This window comes from Solanum dulcamara, chromosome 2 (assembly GCF_947179165.1).
Source record: "Solanum dulcamara chromosome 2, daSolDulc1.2, whole genome shotgun sequence".
Taxonomy (NCBI): domain Eukaryota; kingdom Viridiplantae; phylum Streptophyta; class Magnoliopsida; order Solanales; family Solanaceae; genus Solanum; species Solanum dulcamara.
In genome coordinates this window covers 73,224,731-73,246,904 of record NC_077238.1, presented here as the reverse complement: position 1 = coordinate 73,246,904, position 22,174 = coordinate 73,224,731, and the positions used below count along the sequence as shown (strand labels likewise).

At 34.9% G+C, this 22,174-nt stretch overlaps 2 protein-coding genes across 2 annotated transcripts; one reads left to right on the top strand and one right to left on the bottom strand.

Annotated features, from left to right (window-relative positions):
* The first annotated feature begins 138 nt into the window (after positions 1–138).
* On the top strand, positions 139–1,302 carry LOC129876858 (mitogen-activated protein kinase kinase kinase 17). Its single transcript, XM_055952341.1, has one exon. The coding sequence runs from the start codon at positions 166–168 to the stop codon at positions 1,204–1,206; it is 1,041 nt and encodes a 346-aa protein (XP_055808316.1). The 5' UTR covers positions 139–165; the 3' UTR covers positions 1,207–1,302.
* Positions 1,303–11,843: 10,541 nt separating this feature from the next.
* LOC129880706 (uncharacterized) lies at positions 11,844–21,504 on the bottom strand. Its single transcript, XM_055954878.1, has 2 exons — positions 21,134–21,504; positions 11,844–12,581 (listed from the first exon to the last, which is right to left on the bottom strand). The coding sequence occupies exons 1-2, from the start codon at positions 21,423–21,425 to the stop codon at positions 12,046–12,048; spliced, it is 828 nt and encodes a 275-aa protein (XP_055810853.1). The 5' UTR covers positions 21,426–21,504; the 3' UTR covers positions 11,844–12,045.
* Positions 21,505–22,174: the final 670 nt, after the last annotated feature.

Genomic DNA, 22,174 nt, shown 5'->3' with positions numbered 1-22,174 from the left:
GTCTTTAATAGGAAAAAAGGCAAACCTAAGCCTTACCAAACTAATTTAGACATTCACTATTTTATACTCTTATATAATATAACCACCTCTTTGTAACAGAACATGTCCTAAACTCTTTCCACTTTCTAACTGGCTCCTACCAAATTCTTCTCCAAAAAAAAAAAAATGCACTGGACCAGAGGCCACACTATAGGCCACGGCTCTACGGCTGCTGTCTCGGTCGCCATTTCACACTGCTCCGGCGAGATTTTTGCTGTCAAGTCCACGGAATTGTCTCGGTCTGAATTCTTGCAAAAGGAGCAAAAAATTCTATCAACATTGAACTCCCTTTACGTAGTTGGCTACAAGGGGTACGATGTAACTAGAGAGAACGACAAGGTAAAGTTCAATCTTATGATGGAGTACATGCCCCATGGGATACTCATTGATGAAATTAGGAAACAGGGAGGACGGTTGAATGAGAAGTTGATCGGATACTACACGAAACAAATTGTTGAAGGACTAGATTACCTACACTCAAAAGGCATAGTACATTGCGACATTAAGGGTCACAACATTTTGATAGGTAAAACCGGTGTCAAAATTGGGGATTTCGGATGTTCTAAACTGGTTGATGTCATGACAATTGGTGGCACACCTATGTACATGGCACCAGAAGTGGCTCGTGGGGAAGAACAAGGGTTTGCTGCTGATATATGGGCGTTAGGATGCACGATTATAGAAATGGCCACGGGTGGCTCACCGTGGACTAAAGTTAACAACCCTGCTTCATTGCTTTACCATATAGCATTTTCTGACCAAACACCAGAAATTCCAAAGTTTTTGTCATCACAAGCAAGGGATTTTTTAAACATATGCTTGAGAAGAGATCCAAAACAGAGATGTTCTGCTAAACAACTCCTCAATCATCCATTTCTTGATTTGAACACGAGTTCTCCAACAAGCATTCTTGATCAATGCATTTGGAATTCAAACGAAGAATCAGAAAACATTGATGATCCAACACAAGAAATTAGTCGTCTAACGGATTTTCCTTTACAAAGGGTAAGAAAATTGGAACTACAATCAAGAAAACCAGATTGGGAATTCGATGAGCGTTGGATCACAGTACGAAAGAGGAGTGAAGATTTGCTAACCTGTAAAAATGGCATGACAACAGCTTTTTCAACCTGTAATTGCCAAGATAACATATTTTTATTGCAGTAGTTGTAGAGTAATTAACAATCTCAATTCTGTCACACATAAAAGAGGTTCACCAAATAAAATAACGTGTTCATAAATCTAAATCTCTCTTTTAACTTCCATGACTTACTTTTCTTATTTTGCATTTGCTCATTTGCACTTAAAAGCACAAGAGATTAGCACAGAACTAAAATTCAACACCCAAAATAGTGGTGTAGCCACCCTTATCCAAATGGTGTTAATTGCACCTCTTCCATTCATTGCGTAGATAGGTATTTTTACTTATGTGTATATATATTATATGTTGGAGAAATTATAAGATTACAAATTACAATTAAAAAAATAAAATGAAGAAATTAACTTCACTTCTTGGCTGAGGCGCGGATATCTCGCTCTCTTTAAGGAGATTCAAGCCCACTGCAGTAAATCGTTTCACTGGTCCAGCAGTAGTCCTCTTGACTTGTCCCCTCCAGGATACAACAACCTTATCACAAAAATGTAACTCAACAAACTCTGGACAAGAGTTGAGTTTAAAGCTCTACACAAAGAACACCTCCCTTCAACTAATAAGAACTCTCTTTTTTATATAAACTTAACTCTCTCAATTTTTTCTTCTCTTATTCTACCTTCAAAACAAAGAAGACCTCTCTATTTATAGGAGAGAAAATCATACAAAGATGAAAAAATAATAGAATGCCATCATTATCATCATTTAGTGTACCATTATGATTTAGTGCACCATTATGATTTAGTGCACCACTTATTAGTGATAATTAAATTAAAAATACATAATAATATGATTTAGTGCACCACTTATTAGTGATAATTAAATTAAAAAATACATAATGGAATGATTTAGTCTTGCACTAAATAAAGATGATAATGAAAGACATTTTTATGCACTAAAGAAAGAATAATAAAGATGACATTAAATGTCATCAATGGACAATTGCTAAAATTGCAATTTAATAAAATGTTAAAATGTTCACACACTAACAATCCCCCACTCATTTTAATATTGTATAAGAGAGTTTATCAGCTGAAGGAAGATTACTATACATAATGAAGGTGTGCTCTGCATTGAACCTCCACTTAGTGAAACAATAACTTTTACTCCAGAGTCGTAGTGGTCTCAGACTTGAACTATGACTGCTTAAGGGACATAAAATATTACTGCTCACACATAGTAATCAAGGTACTGTCACGAGCTTTATAAGCCAGCACATTACGGCCTTGTGCTATCCCGGTTTTATGAGTGCTTTTGAGAATAAGCCTAATTCTCATAGGAAGCGGCCTACTTCCATACTCACATAGGTGAAATCTATCAAGAGTGCTCCTGTAAATTTAACACTCCACCCATACGGGCTACAGATTTTCATTAAGAGTTTTTTAAACTCAACCTCCTCAATTCACTACAGGAAACAATGCACTCACATCATAGGGAGGGAATAAAAATAGTGCATTTTTTTCACAACAAGTCATCATATGATTCGTTTTTCCCATTGAACCTGGTTATAAGATCTCTAGTCTCCAAGTTGGGTTTCCTCATATATGACTCATGTATTTATAGGCTTCAATCCCATCCCCCTCGATGTGCTCCAGACCTTTTCTCTTGTTAAGGCCTTAGTAAGAGGATCTGCAAGATTTTCACAAGATTTGACATAATCAACATTAATGGTACCACTTGTCAAATATGATCTTACATTACTGTGTTTCCTCCTTATAGGTCTGGATTTACCGTTGTAATAACGATTTTGAACTCTACCAATTGCTGCAGTGCTATCACAATGAATTAAAATTGGAGGAATTGGTTTTTCAAAATAAGGTATTTGAAATAATAAATCTCTTAACCAATTCGCTTCCTCACTAGCTGAAGCTAAAGCAATTAGTTCAGCCTCCATGGTAGAGTTAGCAATTATAGTTTGTTTTTTTGATTTCCAACAAACAGCACCACCACCCAATATAAAAATGTAACCAGTGGTAGAACAGGAATCACCTGCTAAAGTGTTCCAATCTGCATCAGAAAAGCCTTCAAGTACAGCAGGATATTTTTTATAGAACAAACCACAAGTTTTTGTTCCAATTAAATATCTCATAACTCTTGTTATAGCATGCCAATGTTCATTACCTGGCTTGCTAGTAAACCTGCTAAGTACTCCTACTGCATATGCAATATCAGGCCTAGTGCAATCAGTCACATATCTCAAACTTCCAATTACGCTAGCATATTCCTTTTGATTTATCACATCAATTTCACTTTGAACAGGAAACAAGTGTACACTTAATCAAAAGGAGTTAAAACATGCTTGCAATCAAGAAAGTTATATTTTTTTAAAATTTTCTCAACATAATGTGACTGGTCAAGGAAAATTCCATCACATGTTCTAGTAATTTTTATTCCTAGAATAAAATTTGCCTCACCAAGATCTTTCATATCAAAATGGCTTCTAAGAATGTTCTTAGTATCATCAATAACATTCATATTCGAGCCAAAGATCAATAAATCATCAACATATAGGCAAATAATAACATGTGTATTATTCCAAGACTTATGATATATGCACTTATCACACTCATTTGTTTTAAAATCATTTTCAATCATGCAGGAATCAAACTTTTCATGCCATTGCTTTGGTGCCTGTTTCAAGCCATATAGGGATTTAGTAAGTTTACATACTTTGCTTTCTTGGCCTGCTTCAACAAAACCTTCAGGTTGTTCCATATAAATTTCTTCATTAAGTTCTCCATTTAAAAAAGCAGTTTTTACATCCATTTGATGAATATGCAAATCAAAAATTGCAGCCATAGCAATTAAAAGTCTAATGGATGTAATTCTTGTTACCGGAGAAAAAGTATCAAAAAACTCTAGGCCTTCTACTTGCTTAAACCCTTTAGCAACTAGTCTAGCCTTATATTTATCGATTGATCCATCTGGTTTTAACTTTTTTCGTAAGACCCATTTGCAACCAATTGTTTTACAACCTGGTGGTAAATCAACTAACTTCCAAGTTTTATTAGAAATTAGTGATTCCATTTCATCATTTACAGCCTCTTTCCAAAAAATAGAATCATACGAAGATAAAGCTTCTTGTAAAGTGAAAGGGTCATCTCCAACATTAAAAACATAAAAATCAGGCCCAAAATCTTTTTCTACTCTAGCTCTTTTACTTCTTCTTACCTCAAAATCATCAATTTCTTTATTTTTTAAAATGGAAGAAGAAGAACTAGGTAGTGATAAAATATTTTGTTCAATTCTTTGACCCCCACTATTTTTAGAATCAAAAGGAAATTTATTTTCATGAAAAATAGCATCACCTGATTCTATTACAATTTTATCTTCAAGATTAAAAAATCTATAGGCTGTACTATTTGAAGCATAACCAAGAAAAGCACAAGTAGTAACTTTCTTACCCAATTTTGTAACTTTGGGATCCATTAGCCTCACAAAGGCTAGACAACCCCAAACTCTTAGATATCCCAAATTTGGCTTATGACCTTTCCACAACTCAAAAGGTGTTAGTTTAGTCTTTTTATGAGGCACTCGATTTAACACATAACACGCAGTCAAAATAGCTTCACCCCAAAAATTCAAAGGTGCATTTGACTCAATAAGCATGGCATTAGTCAATTCAACCAAAGTTCTATTTTTCCTTTCCGCTACACCATTAGATGAAGGTGAATAAGGAGGAGTAGTTTCATGAATTATTCCCAATGATCTAACAAAAGAATTAAACTCATTTGACTCATATTCACGGCCTCTATCACTTCTAATTCTTTTTATTTTCTTCCCAAACTGATTTTCAACCTCATGGAGAAAAAATTTAAAATTTTCAAAAGCATCACTTTTATTTTTCATTAAGTAAACATATGTAAACTTAGAAAAATCATCAATGAAAGTGATAAAATATCTATTTCCTCCACGAGTTAAAATTCCTCCAAGTTCACAAATATCAGTGTGAACTAATTCTAATAAATCAGTTTTTCTTTCAACTTTAAAATGAGGCCTTTTAGTGATTTTTGCTTTACTACAAGCTTCACACTTTTCAAAATTCTTTTTAATCACTGGGATTAATCCTAAATTACTCATGATTCCAACATAACGATCATTAATATGACACAAACGAGCATGCCAAAAATTAGTAGAAGAAAGCATGTAAACAGAAGTAGAAATTTTATTCATTTCAACATTCAGTTTAAACATCCCATCACAAGCATACCCCTTTCCCACAAAAATACCTTTTTTCACAATTACATATTGATCAGATTCAATAATTTGTTTAAAGCCTGCTTTATTAAGAAGAAAACTAGACATCAAGTTTTTTCTCATGGAAGGAGTATAAAGTACATCTTTCAAAGTTAATATCCTTCCAGAGGTAAAACACAATTCGACATCTCCCGTTCCAAGCACTTGAGTAGTATGAGAATCACCGAGCATGATGGTTTTGGGCTCTCCAAAAGGAGTATATTTTTTAAACCAATCTTTGTCATAACAGACATGACGGTTTGCACCAGAATCAGCCCACCATCCATCAACATTCTCAACCATGTTTATGTCTGTAATCATTGCCACAAAAGGCTCTTCGGTAACGTTTGCCTGAGGTATAGGACCACGTTTCCGGTATCTGCAAAATCGAGCAATATGCCCACTCTTGCCACAGACAAAGCACGGTCCTTTATCATAAACTTGTTGATTTTGTGCTTGGCTATTTTCACCATTATTTTTCTTGAAAAGTCTACCATTATTTTTCTTGAACTTTTTCTTCTTAGGCTTCAAAGAGGTATTTTTGTTAGATTCAGGAGTAATATATTTTGAAGTAACTAAATTTACCTTCGTTGTGATGTTGCTCTCTTCATTTTGTAAAAGTGCATCTTGGCCCCTTGCCTCCTCTTCCATGCGGATTTTCATGATCAAAGTCTCAAGAGAGGTTTCCTTTTGTTTGTGGCGCATAGTTTTTTGAAACTCCTTCCATGAAGGTGGAAGTTTGTCTATTATGCCACAAACAATAAGATTGTCTCCAATTTTGACTTCCTCAGACCTGAGCTCTCCAACGATCATTATAAAATCTTGAGCTTGGTCTATCACTGATTTATCATCCACCATTTGGAAACGAAAAAATCGACTAGCAGCATATTTTTTCGCTCCAGCTTCTTCGGTATCATATTTACTCTGCAATGCTTTCCATATTTTCTTTGCACTAGAGTAAGTTCTATCATAATAATCATAAAAATTATCAGATAGACAATTAAGAATATAATACCGACACTTGTAGGAATCATTATTGTACTTTTCCACTTTCTCTTGATGAGAAATTAGTTCATCGTTATCCATGGAGAGGATGTCAACTTTATTAGGATTTTTTTGAGTCAACACATATGAAACATTGAGAAGACTTAAGTAGAAAAGTACTTTACCCTTCCATCTCTTGAAATGATTACCATTAAACCGAAATGGTTTGTTTAGATCTCCCATCTTGATATCCGTGGATTTTTCAATTGTAGCCATATTGAATCTCCTTAAAATTGTTGGAGAAATTATAAGATTACAAATTACAATTAAAAAAATAAAATGAAGAAATTAACTTCACTTCTTGGCTGAGGCGCGGATATCTCGCTCTCTTTAAGGAGATTCAAGCCCACTGCAGTAAATCGTTTCACTGGTCCAGCAGTAGTCCTCTTGACTTGTCCCCTCCAGGATACAACAACCTTATCACAAAAATGTAACTCAACAAACTCTGGACAAGAGTTGAGTTTAAAGCTCTACACAAAGAACACCTCCCTTCAACTAATAAGAACTCTCTTTTTTATATAAACTTAACTCTCTCAATTTTTTCTTCTCTTATTCTACCTTCAAAACAAAGAAGACCTCTCTATTTATAGGAGAGAAAATCATACAAAGATGAAAAAATAATAGAATGCCATCATTATCATCATTTAGTGTACCATTATGATTTAGTGCACCATTATGATTTAGTGCACCACTTATTAGTGATAATTAAATTAAAAATACATAATAATATGATTTAGTGCACCACTTATTAGTGATAATTAAATTAAAAAATACATAATGGAATGATTTAGTCTTGCACTAAATAAAGATGATAATGAAAGACATTTTTATGCACTAAAGAAAGAATAATAAAGATGACATTAAATGTCATCAATGGACAATTGCTAAAATTGCAATTTAATAAAATGTTAAAATGTTCACACACTAACATTATATGTTGCATCATATTTTAATCCTTTTTGTTTTTTTTTGCTTTAAATTTTCCCTAAATATTATATTACTTTCAATTGTCCTCTTTTATATTTAAAACATAATATCCTTATTTCAGCCAAAATGAGTCATTGAGATCCTAGGACATTGATTTTATCAACAGTGAACTATTAAGGATCACATCCAGCGGATATTCTACGTATGTGCATGTTGGGCACAATTTGTTAATGTACCATATAAAATAACGAAAGTAGGCACAAGAATTGTAGAAAAAATTAAAGCATGAGACATGCTTCATAAATTCCACACAGGATGATGAGTCGATCATATCCCATGTATCTATCGATATGTAACCAAGAAGGATTTCTCTCATATTTTCTTTGGATTCGAGCCCAACCTAGTTGGATTACTAGTATTGTATATGATCGCATTACATCAAAAGTGAGATGTATTTTAAGCGTATCAAAAAATAGGAATATTAGTACATATAAAACGTGTACAGGTAAATAAAGTAGACAGAATAACAAGTAGACTTATAAGAATGCTGAAATAAAACTGATGTACCCAAGCTTGCCAGACTTTAAAAATATTTGTCACTTTAGAAAGCAACAAGTCGTTTATCATATATAGTTTTCCGAAATCTACACTTATAATATTAATTAGTACTAAAGTATTAATTTAGTAATATATTTAAGGATAAAAAAGGAGGGGATTAGACAAATAATCTTTTGATTAAACTATGAAATACATTTTCAAGAAATGTACAAAAAGAATTTAAAAAACAGATAATATACTCCCTCCGTTATTTTTTACTTGTCAAATTTTGATTTGGCACACCTATTAAGAAAATAACTATTGGTATAGTGAGCTTACCATTTTACCCCTATTAATTGATAGAGTTTTAAACATATTTACTCACTATATTTTTCAAAGATATTAACTCAATGTTAATAAATTGAGGGTATAATAGGAAGAAAAAAATTGTCATTTCTTAATTTGTCAAAATTGACAAATAAAAAATAAAAATAAATTAAAAAATATTTGACAAGTAAATAGAAACTGAGGGAGTATATGAATGAGAAGTAATACATTGGTAAGTTCTCCCACCGTTTGTTTTGGGTGTAAATTACTTCTTTATGCATTTATTATTTGTCTGCTCTTAAGGCCAAACCACACTAACTGTTTTAATTAATTCTTATTGCTCAGTTTAATTAGTACTCCCGCTATTTCATATTAAGTGAATTTGTGAGGTAATACATATATATTAAGAAAAATATTCAAGGACATAATTTGAACCATACTTTCCATTATTGCTCTTTGTAAAATCATAAACATAACTTTGCAAGTAGTTTGATTTATCTCCTAGAAAATATAAAACTTCAATAAATGACAGGGCAAATATGAAAAAAGTTTCAAACATCTATCTTAAACTTTGAACAATTCAATTATTTTGAACAATGAAAAATCTCTCAAAAATTCACTTAATATGGAATGAAGGGAGTACTCTGTTCCATATTAGATGGACATTTTACTATAAACATTTTTTCTCATATTACTTGATCACTTACTAAATCAGGATATAATTAATTAATTTTTTCCCATTTTACCTCTATAATTAATATGACCTTTGAAAATTTAAACAAATTTTGAAGACCCAAAAATTCTTTTTTTCAAGAGGCTAATTAATATGAACAAAGGGAAAAATAGTAAAGTTAATCAATCTATTGATAATTTCTTAATCGCCATGTAAAATAGAAAGTGTCCACCCAATATGAAACAGTGGGAGGAAGTATCTTTTAGACATATGGTTCCAATGCTTCATTTTTAGTCTTTCACCTTCTCTTGATAAGCAAAATGTGAACGAATAGAATTGGTGATATAATACATATTTAATTGTCAATACTTTCATGGTCCTGACAAAATGAAGAAGAAAAAAACCTTACTTGAATAGAAATTTGACAAAAATATCAAACCTAACGAGATTTTCCCCTGCCTAATCTTATTTAGGTCCCATTACAAAGTCATAAAATAGATACGTCATAATTAATATCTCAATTTGGTTTCGGAGATCATTACGAATGTTATTTTAGTTATATGACCCTTATCATCAGAGATCAGTAAAAGATTAAGAGTTCGGAAGCAAAAGGGCAACAAAATCTTTCGAAAATTCCAAAACAACATGTTATTTGAAAATGATACCAAAAGGATAAAGACGCAGGCTGCCGTGCGCCTTACCTTCGACCCCGGTGGCACAGGGCCATGCGACTTACAACTTACCAGAAAAAACCTAAAAACATCAAAGTAGAATTTTTATTAATCGTTTATAATTATTTAAAAAATAATTAGTTATTTTTCTATTATAAATATTGTAGTTATTTTTCTGTTAATATATAACTTGATTATTTATAGAGTTACTTGGAGTAAGCGTATTAAGTTTATTAATGAAAAGTTTATTACTGTTAAATGGAATGCATGCAACATTTTCAACTCTAAAAATATGAAGGATTTTTGTACTTCTTTAAAATTGTAAAAGCATGAAGGATTTTTGCAGCTTATTATTAGTTAGATTTGTAAGGATTTTTGCAGCTTATTATTAGTTAGATTTGTAAGGATTTTTGCAGCTTATTATTAGTTAGATTTGTACTTCTTGAACATGATGTATTGAGATGAATTTGACCTATTGCAGTATTCAAGCTGATTGAAAGTTCAAACACTAAGGTTTCAGCCTGTGCCCTTACCCTTTTGGTATTATTTCCAAATAACGTGCCGTTTTGAAATTTTCGAAATATTTTATTGCTCTTTGGGCTCCGAATTCAAAAGATTAATACCTGAGATGGATTAATAAAACATAAGAGATCTTTGTATGGTCATTTTCTCCTATCCTGAAGAGTAGATTTTTTTAAAGAGGATTTACTTGTGCCAGAATATACACTTTGTTGGGCTAATGCTATCTCAACCACTCCAGCTATTCATGGGAAAAGTAAAAGAAGTAAGTTTATTTGAGTGAATTATGTAATAAGGAGAAGCTCCATGAAGCGAGCATTTGATAAAATTGAAACGATACGGAACAAATTGCATGATCAATGGAACCCTTCAAAGCTGAAGTCATATAGGCAACCTCAGCTTAGCTTCCATCAAATATTCTATAATTGAATCATTTGTGTTCAGAAAACAGATCTAAGCTTCGGGTGTGCTCGGTACGGAGAAAATCAACAAAAGACCCAATGTGGTCTCGAAAATGGGGTCTGAGGAGGGTGGGTTTACACAAACCTTAATCCTATTTTTATGAGTTTGAGAAACTATTCCCAATAGACCCTTGACTCCTGATATGGAGGAAAACATCTTCAATTTTTCGATGAGTAGTTAGAGACGGACCCACATGTGTAGGAGGGGGTGAAAGTGCACCCATTAACTTAGGAAAAAATCATATATATATATATATATATATATATATATATATATATATATATTGAGAAACTTACATATAAGTAACAGTGCAACTCCATAAAAAGCACAGGAGTGCATCTTGGGTTGGTGGTTCAAGCTAGTCCTTTCACCCGCGCGATAAGGGTTTGATCCTTGTTAGAACCAAATTTATCTATTTTTATTATAATTTTTGAATTTAAAGGACTTATATAGGGAATTCGAACTCAGGATCATCCGGTTCAAGAAACCCCACCTTGACCAATGAGCTATCACACTCAATTATTTTAAGAAAGTTAAAGTCTATTATAACAAAGTAAAGTTTAAGTATTAGATTAAAGTTCATATTTATATTTAATATTTTCAGTATTATTTAAGCCATTAGTGACCAATTAGATACGACATTATCCGTGGATCGTCATTGAATATTTCGTTAACGCTTAAATTAAGATAATATTGATGCACTCATAGTCTTCAAATCCTGGGTTCGCCTCTGTGAGTAGTCAAAATATTTTGTAAACATCTTTTCTAGGAAAAATAAGTTTCTTAAATATGAGAAAAATGACTTCTCTAATAGAAGAAGGAAAAATAAATTTCATAAGTGACATTCCAAGTTCATTGTCTCTTTCCCACCCACTCAACGCTCCTAACACCATCCCTTGACCATTCCCACCCTCCACAACCTCCCGAATCCCACCCCATAGTATTTTGTTAGACTGCATATAAATGCTCTTGGGATAATCTTTTTATTTTTATTTTACTTACTAAATACTAGAAAATAAGTTAGAAATCTTATTGTTTTCCAAGAAAACATTTTCATTCATACCAAACACACCCTTAACAAAGTTCAGAGGCCCTTCCAACTAGCCGTGTTAATTTTGGATTTCAATGGCATTTACCAATAGATGTGATGCTTGTTGTTTCTTTAAGCTGGCCAAGCTCAGCCTGTGAGTACATGAATATGGCAACAAGCTAAATGAAGGAAGGATGACACAGGCAAATAAAAAAATGACTCCGCAAGAAAGAAGCAAGGTGAATTCGTCGATTTTATTCATCTTTCGAGTAACCAATAATTTATTATTATTTTTTTTAAAAAAAAAGGAAATTAAAGCTCAAGTCTATGCACATCCAACTTTCAGTCATCAGTTCTCTTTGAGAATTTACATAACTTACACTTGCACAGAAAAGCATCTTTCAGTGGAAGTAAGCTGGTTGGTTGTCCTCTAACACTGATAGACTGGTCTGCGGTGTCTGGGCGAGGATGATGAATGAGTGGCAGAGAAAGTGTACTCACCATATTTTGTCACTGTTTCCGTTACATTCTCAAAATCTACACATTTTCCATTGTTTTCAAGTGTTGGGAACCCAATCTTAAATTTCAAATTAGACCATCCATTTGACTCGTCAATTTTCTGGACCTCGTGGCTTATTGACTGCAACTGGTTCTGAAGTGTCTGATTGTAATCAAACAAACGATCATATTTAAGACGGAATTCTTCAAAGTTGCTCTTTAATTCCAACACGATAGCTCCTTCAGCTCGAGCCTTATTAACTTTCATCTGACAATCCATTTTCAGCTTCTTCATTTTAGCTGTCAATTCTGCAACCTTTCCCTGTAAAACTCTACGATGATCCTCCATATGCAATTTCCTTTCCTTGAGCATTTTTCTTTCAGCCTTGATATTCTTCCTAACAGAGATGGTTTCCATTATTACAGGGTGCACTTTGTCCAACACCATCCATGCAAATAGTGAAAATCCTGCAAATCACAGGTTTAGCATTAAAACCAAAGAGATTTGCAGAACGTATTTGAGTATATTCATCTGGTAAATATGCATCTCCAATCTTGGACTACTTATTTGGATGGGTAAAAATATACAGGAAGATTAGCAACATTAATATGATACCAGATTGTTACCTTCGTCAAAATAAAATAAAATATGGTACTAGCTAATTAACAATTATAATTGTTGGAATATGGTAATACAATAGATCAGCAGAAGTTTGAAATCTGAGTTTTGAAATGCAGGAAGAATGTATTGGCTAATTAATCGAATTACCTACAAAAAATAGAAAGAAGAAAAAAAACTAATCATGAAATTATGACAAAAAATGCACACATCTAGAATAAGAGAGTGTAGGACAGAGTTGAGCTTCAAAAAGGTTGAAGCTAATTGACCAAATGGCGACATCATGTTAGAGTGAGATCTGCCCAAAACTCTCCTTCTGTGAGCTACTTCTACATCACCAAATAGTAGAGATTGCAGAGAGATGCAAATTAATTGCCAATGGATTGAAAGCTTAGAAATAATGTTGTACAATTAATTGAGGAGAGTGAGGGGTCCAGAAAAAATAACTGAACATCAGTGCATGTAATTATTAATAAGATTTAATAAGTGAATATGGATGGTTTTGTCATTGGGGTTATTAGTATTTGACTACAAGGTATATACAACAATAACAACATATCCAGTATAATCTCACAAAGTGGGGTCTGGGGAGGATCTAGTGTACGCAGATCGTAACTCTATCTCAGAAGTAGAGAGGTTGTTTCATAGATCCTTGGCTCAAGGAAAAGTAGTCCCAAGCAGTCTAGAAAAAATTAACAGAAGTACAAGAAATATCAGATAGTAACTGTAAGACCCCGGAAGTTGGAAAGTAGGAAAAGAAAGGAGAAGTTGCAGAAATTGTTGGTGCAGGTGTTGTACGGGGCCATATACGAACCGTACAAAGTTACACGGTCCATAGAAGGCCATCATGAATGGTTCCTAGAAGCTAAGAAGATATCATGACTTCAAAAGTCCTCATACGAACCCATCTACGGAACGTTATGGTTCTACAGTCCGTAAGAGGGGCTGTAGATGGAGATTCAAGGACTTAGACTTTTGGGACTTATGCAGGACGAGAGGGTCTATGGTCCGTTGAAGGATCTATGGGCCGTAGAAATTGATCGTAGAAGGGAGCTTCAGGAAATTGGATTTTCAGGAACTCCGGTCTACGAATGATTTACAGGGTCGTATAAGGTTCTACATGCCGTAGAAGGGACCCGCAGACCTTGGATTCAGAAACTCAGAAAGGTTGATTTTTGGCCGATGGTTTCCATGAGACCCTATACGGTACGTATAAAGTTCTATGGAGGGCGTTCGTAGTTACTACCAACAGTTAATTCTCCAAGGGTAATTCAAACATTTTCTATTCTTTTAACTCCTAAACTATGTCGTTTTGGACTATTTTGGACGACCTATCTCTATCCAAACCCTTCAAACTTCCCCCATTCTCTCCTATTCTCCTAAATTTCTCTAAGGCACTAAAGGGTTTCTCTCCAAGGGTCATCTCCTTCTCCAAGCTAAGGTTTCAAAGCAGTCAAGTCTACTATTCAAGGTTAAGGCTAGATTCCATTGAGATATGTGGGACTTTCATCATGGATCATTTCCATTCATGGAGTCCCAAAGATCTCCCTCCTTTTTTTATGAATTTCAATCCTCTTTTCTAGGGTTCTGATGATCTTGCATAGGGTTCATGCAATTATGTTTTATTCAATCTCAATAATCTTATTATGTATAAATTGATCTAAATTTCATGATTTTGATGAATTTCACATGAACCCATGCCCTGTCTATTTTATGATTATGAGCCATGTTTTGAAGTCATGCATGCACTATGATCTTTATGAATTATGATCTAAGGATGCTTCTAGATGAAGTATCAATATGAATTTTATGAAAAGCTTATCATGATTAGGATGCTTTAGATAAGTGTCTTATATGAATATGTTATGAGATCATGGTATGTTTAAGGAGCTATTCTTATGATTCAAGTATGTTATGATGAAATTGGTATTACTAGATTCTTATCATTTTCTAAGATTATGATATGTTCATGTTTTTGTATGATATTCCGTTGAGAGCATTGCCTAGCACCAAGAGGACTTTGGGATGGAGGCTCTCCCGTTAGTAGAGGTTGGGTCTCTAGAAGCAATCCCCTAGTCCCATCACTACGTGCCGCCGTAGGAGAAAGGGTCATCCATTAGTTGAGGATTGATTCCTTATAGCTTAGTGGATCCACTTAGGCAATGTTTATGGTCCTTACCTTGGCAAGTAGGACAACCTCTTTTCGATGTGGGGAAGACATTGGACTCCATGTTATAGCTCACATGGATTATGTCGGTTAACGCTATCTCTCACAAAGCTTTATGACTCACACTTTGCTATGATTACCTTATGACTTCTTTACAAGTTTTTGCATTGACCATGTTTTACGCTTCTCTTGATGTTTTAAAGACTTTCACTATGTTTAGCTTGGTCATTGCATTATTATGATTTACGTCATGCATTGTATATTCTCCATACTCAGTACATTCTATAGTACTGATGCATACTCTTTTGCCTATATTGTTTCATAATATAGGTCACGACGCTCCTGCCCATTCTCGTAGCTAGTATAGGTTCCATTTGGCGTTACTTTCTTTGGTGAGTCCTTATGTTTCGAGGGCGCAACCACTTGTGTCGTCTTTCATTTCAGACTCATTTACTTTCAGATGCTTTAGGTGAGCTAGGGCTTGTCCTATGCCCTGTCTATGTTAGTAGAGGCTTGTCAAACTAGACTTAGTATGTTTTCCGTGTATTTCAAATGTTATGTTTAGATTCTCTTTATTGAGATTTCTATTTTGAGACTTATCTTCCGCATTACTCTTTTGTTGATTATATATTATCCTAAGTCATGCTATGTTATGTTAAGAGGCTTGCTTAGAGTCTCTCGGGATTGTAATTGTCGTGTCATGTCTAGGGTCTAGCTTGGGTCATGATAGCAACAAAATAGCAGAAAGCAACATGGCAGTAACTACAACAAAATAAAATGATAGTCAAAGTACAAAAAACAACAAGTAGTAACAAAAATCAAAGGACAAGCAACTACCGAAGTAATACTATAACTACTACCTACTAACCTTCTACCCTAGTATGTGTCTTCCATAACCTCCAACTAAATTCATGTCCTTAGTAAGCTGAAACCGCGTCATGTCCTGTCTAATCACCTTCTCCAATGCTTCTTCATTCTATCTCTACCTATCTTGAAACCATCCATAGCCAGCCTCTTACACCTCCGCACTGGGGCATTTGTACATCAACTCTTGACATACCCAAACCATCCAAGCTTGCTTCCCGCATCTTTTCCTCCACTGAAGCCACTCCCACCTTGTCCTGAATTTCCTCATTTCTAATCATATCTCTCTTATTATGCCCACCATATATTGCAGCACCCTCATTTATGCAACTTTCAACTTTTAATATGCAGTTAAAAAAAGAGTGATTGAAAAGGTGAAGACTCCTGAGCCTCACTTTTCAAGACTTCATTTTTTTTAAGCATGGTGGTTGGGACAACTTGCATGCATCTCAACTAATTCTACAGGGTACCTGCTAGCTCCCACCATTACAAGTACCTGTAATTTTGTCCACCAAGCCTTGGATAAATGGAAAGAAATCATCTAGTGCTTTTACACTATTCAAGACTTTGAATGCATAGGAAATATGTAATAAATTTTGTAGTTAAAAATTGTAACACCAACTTCCATTACATAATGTATTAGTGAGTAATGAGGAGCCCAATGTTTTATTCGAGCATACTCCTAGTCCATCAACTTTAGCGAGGTATTTTGGTCTCTTAACATTTTAATTTACGGATTCCCACTTCAATAATAGTTTAGATGATGAAGGGAAGGTTGAGGAGCTTGATTAAGTCACATCGAAGAGAGTACTATAGCAGAAACAAAAGATAGTTGTTGAGAGCTTTGCCAACGTGTTGTTAAAGGCCATTGCTTTGTCGTTAAAGCGACAAGTTATTGCTTCATCGATGAAGCCATGCGCATAGAAATATGGGCTTCAAACAATGACCTGCAAAGTGATCTAAACGAGATGAGTCGGTTCTTTGAGTCTCAACTTTGAAGAGTTAGAGCAGTATCGACATCATTATATATTGATGCTGAAATTTTTTATTTTAATTGCAACTCGATTATTATAGTACTAAATTCATGTGTGATACTTTTAAATTTTTAATAAATTGTGTACATCACCCCAGAGAAGTGTGTGCTTCACTTGAGTCTCATAGAGAGAAGCATTGTTTATTGAAATTACTTTTTGAACATTTTGCTTTTAGAAACATTATTTGCCGAGAATGGAAAGAGATAGTGCAATTAACTATGATAAAAGAAGGGGAAAGTGAGAACACGCATGTGCAATTAACTATGATAAAAGAAGGGGAAAGTGAGAACACGCATGAGGCTTAGTAAACCTTGAAGATATCTCTAGGGTGTTCTATAACTCCATATTGTATCGAACTCTTGGATATAGGGGGGATTACCCTGCATTTCATGCAGCCTCATCTTAGACTAAACAAAATACAATTATATAGTTTGACAGAAGACCTCATTACATTTTTTTTCATTATAGTAATAGGTGGTTTAATCGCAACGAAGTAACTAGCAAGTCTTAACATGGGGTTCTCTGTTAAAAACTTGAAAAGCCATTTTGAGACCTGCTAGCATGCTGTATATTCAAGGGAGGAGTTGTTAATCAGGATAGATGATGGAAAACCTTACCTCAGAGTATATGGTGAATGCTTTGATTGAATTCCCACACAGAGACTGAAGATAAAATGCCTATTTTTGTTTTATTTTTGGTGTGAACATAATTTTATAGAAGACAGAATCTCTACTAGGCATTATATTATTTTTGAGAGAAGAAAAAGGATTTAGTCTAGGGTTTTTTCTCTTTTCTGTAAGCTGTAAATATAGCTCTCGTCACAACCTTTTGTACTCAATATATAACAATGTTACCTTTCCCAATCAACGTTGTATACATCATTTGCATCCTTTCTGCTTTACTCAGGTAACCGTTATATTAGAGATTTCATTAAGGCTATCTTTTTAAGCTAGCTGTCAACGAACCCAACATAACTCTCAATTATCTGTGTCTGGGACTAACTTTGCTCTGGTGAAGCTCAGATAGATATAGTTAGCAATTAGCATTGAACCATATAAATAGTTCCTTTTTACAAAAGTAATTCTACTTTCTTCTTTGAAGCATTTTACATCTGGATATCCTGAATTCTTGCAAAAAAATTCATCATCTCTGCTACTTCCAATCATGGCATTGCCCTCTGAAAGTAATGATCTAGCTATTGTTTTGTCTAAGCTGCTTCATTGTGGCTTCCGTATCAACAGCAAAACTGAACAAAGCAGGTAATCTTCTTTTAGAGAACTGCTGCTATTCCATTTGTCTAGCCAGAAGAGTGTGTTTTCCCTGTTTCCAACTTGAATAGACACTTAAGCACTGAAATCTTGCCATAATTTGCTAATATGTTTCCATGGACCAACACCATGTGATGATTTATCGACCCTGATTCTTCAGTTTTTGTTCCCTCCATGCTTAATGCTCATCACCTTCCTGAGGGAGGCCCCTCCCTTCTCCTTGGTCACTCTTGCCCACTTCAAAAGATGAAACTTTTGTTGTGTATTATTCCCTACCAATAAAAATCTCCTTCTGATTTTGTCTTACTGCTTGAGTATCCTACCTGGATTGGAAACAAGGACATGAAATAGGTTGGAATGTTATCCAACACACTATTGATCAAAGTTACCCTCTCTCCCCATGAAAGGTATTGTGACTGTCACGTGACCAACCTTTTTCCAAACTTCTCTATCACTCATTGCCATACTTGAGTGCTTTTATATTTAGCTCGTAAAGGTAGTGGGAAGAGTGCCTATGTTGCATCCAAGTATCTCTGCCAACTCCTGTGTGATGTCCACTGTATTAACTGGATGATTGACTGATTTTCTTCAAGTTAATGAGCAGGCCCGAGGCTACTTCAAACACAATAAGCAACAACTTCAGATGTCTCAGTTGGCCAGTTTGAGTTTCACAAAAAACTCAGTGTATCATCAGCAAATAATAGATGAGAAACTGAAATTTCTTCTCCTGTTTTGGACCCAACTGTGAACCCCTTATCCATTGGTTCTGGACTGCTTTTCGCATCATACTACGAAAAGCTTCCATTACAGAAATGAAAAGAAAAGAAGCACAGGGTCACCTTGTATCAACCCTCATTGAGTGGAAAGGATTCCACAGCTTTAGCACTCACCAAAATAGAATACGACACAAAACTTAACCCATTTAAGCCATTTTCTTTACAACCCATTTGCTGCAAGATGGTGAATAGAAATCACAAACAATCATTATCCCTTCTCCACATCAAGTTTACATAGAATCTCTGGCTCCCTTCATTCTCCAGTTCAGTACCTCATTTGCAATACAAGAAGCATCTACAATTTTCCTTCCTCTTAAGAAAGCATTTTGTTTGTCAGAAATCAAATTTTCTAAACCCTTTTTCAAACTTTCTGCCAGCGGCTTAGATATAATTTATACACACTTTCTATCAGATTAATGGGCCTAAAATCTTTTAGATCGTCGGCACCCTTATTCTTAGGAACTACAGCAATAAAGGAGGCACTGCAAGCTCTTGCAAAGCTGCAGGTCTGCTGGAAGTATTCTGCTCAGCCTAACATCCTTGGCTAAGCCGCCTGCAATCAGCATTCTAATTCAGATCTCGAGTTTTGCTAAAATCTCCTTTTTTTCTCTTATCTAATGTTCCAAAATCTTCCTTATTACATTTCTTATTTCTCCTCTTAACCTTTTTACCGTCTCCATAAGTACCTGATAAGGACTGCCAGTAAAATCATAGTTCTCCCACCACTCCTTTAAATTCTCCATGAAACCTTCAACCTGAAACCACATGTTCTCGAATTTGAAGTAAGAAGTGGTTTTCACCCATTAGTCACATTCTAGCATCACTGGTTTAATCTGAGAGCATTTGAACGTAATAGATTGTTTGATATCTTTTATAGGTCTCATCCCATTCAGCTGATATCGAGAACCAATCAATCCTTGATGCTTGTAACCATATTTCTTCATTTGTATTCATTTCAGGCCAATATTATACAGTAAAAATGAAAAGGATAATAAGTTTCCTATATTCCCTACTAGCATAAAAATCTCTGATAGGGATAAACAAATCATAGAAAGCATAGGACCTAAAGTAAATGTACTAACATGACTGAATTAGTTTTTTCAAATATTTTTCTTCCATTGTGCCTCATCTTGCTAAATTTGCATGAATTCCAAGACATTGTTGGTCTTTCGAGATAACTTCCTTTCATGTGATTTTAGGTCAATCTCTCATCTATTTAACACTTTCACATACCAAGTTTTCACACCAGTCTGGGAAATCTAAAGCTCAACACAGAACATGTTTAAACTATCTCAAATGACCTTCTTATTTTTTCCTCAATATGTACTACTTGTACCTTTGGGGAAATGTGGTCATTTTTTGTCTCACCTAACTCGTATGACTGCATATCCATGTTAGCATCTGTATTTCTGCGAAACTCATTTTGCGGATGTGTTGGAATTTAGTAGCCCAGCATTCACTCTCATATCACATTGTTAGTCTTATATTGTTCTATAGAACTTACCTTTCCTTCTATCAGATAATACCCCAAAAACACTTCTCTATTTCAACCATCCTTTTAACTATTCATGCAAGCTACTCCTACTAGAATTTAGAACCAAGGTTCCTCAAGCCCTAGTCATGAACTCAATTTATTCATTGTGAGTCAATCACTCAAATATGTCCCTTTTTCGGGTTTCGAACCACATAGAGGCCAGAGTAAATCTGAATTCACGCCTGGAAGTCCCATTGAGTGACAAAGCACTCCCTAACAAAGGCGTCCCCGTTCTAATAAAGGATGAAGGAGTACTTGTCATGTCTCAATCCTAAACAAGTTGGAGTTCACTATATGAATTTTCTATACTAGTTCCTCTCTATTATTTTTAAGAAAAATTGTACCTTAACAAAAATCCCACAAGTTGAGGCTGGGAGTAGGGGCGGACCTAGAGGTAATCCAGGGGGTTAGGGTCGGCAAAAAATTACATTCTATATATAAGGTATTTTTAAGAATTTTTATATCTATATATTAATTTTCAACCTCTTGAATATAAGATTAGAGGTTAGCTTAGTAGTCGAGGGGTTCAAAACTAACCTTGAGGTTCCAATTTCAAATCTTAAGCACTATAAATTTTTTTCCGAACCCCCTTAATGGAAATCGTGGATGAAAAATCATCTAGGGGCTCTGTAAAACTAAAGCACTTCTCCTAAAGTTGTAAATCAAGATTCACTATGAAGCAGTACATTCAACAAGGATTATATTTTCAGTCAATAGAAAGAAGGAGAAAAAATAAAAAACAAGAAATGGAGCATTACCCATGAGTGAAGCTTGTAGAATGAGTAAATTGAGAGCAACCCCATCAGTCCAATTGATGGGGCCATAGAAAATCCTGCCGCTACAGAAAATGGAAATACCGGTATATGCCCAGAAAACGAAAATGGCGAACATCAATATCCGTATCCATAGAATCAAAGTGTTGTTTCCGCGAGACAAAGCCAGAAGAATTGGTTCTTGAAATTGGGTGTGGAAGAAAATTCCAAAATATACAAGTACTTCGCCCAAAACTAAGGAGGTAAGTATGAACAGTATAAGGTATGTGGCCAACATTTTTTGTTCATCTAAGCTTGACCTCCCATGGCGTTTATTTTTATTCTATGCTATATGCTCAACTGAAATGAAATTTGACAATTTTTTTTATTTTTTATTTTTTTACGGGAACAGACCCTACACGAGGCTCCACCTCTCGTGCACAGCCAGGGGTTGAGCCGCACACCCCCAAGCCTTATTATACATGAAACAGAGAAATACACGGAGGGGGACATAAACCTAACCTCCAATCCTATGGCGGTTCATAAGTCGGTCATCCTACTAAGGTCAGCCAACTCATCTCCGATACAAGCACACGAAAAGGAAACCTAGAAACTATGCACCTAAAGAAGAGGACTCCTCTCGATACACAGAAACTAGGAAAGCATAAATAAGGGAGACTCGCCCTTTACATAAAATAAAGGAAAAATCTAAATAAAACTGGGGATGAATCCTCATAAAAGCTATATACAACAAAATTTTAGCGTCAACGAGGATCATCAAATAACAAGGCTAAAAATATAACATGGAGACAAACACTGCAATTGGGCGCTCAATCCAATGCTGCAACACTAGTAGTAGATCATGGAGGCTTCTTAATCATTTTGGTCTTCCTCCGTCTAAAGCTAGGTAGGCCGGCTCTATCTAGCATGTAGTATCCTCGTGTACCCCGAGGTAGCTGCTGGAGGATGGTGTAGTGGCCTGGAGTGGTAAGAGTGTGACTGTGCTTGGAGAGAGCATCCGCAGTGAAGTTTGCCTCCCTGTATACA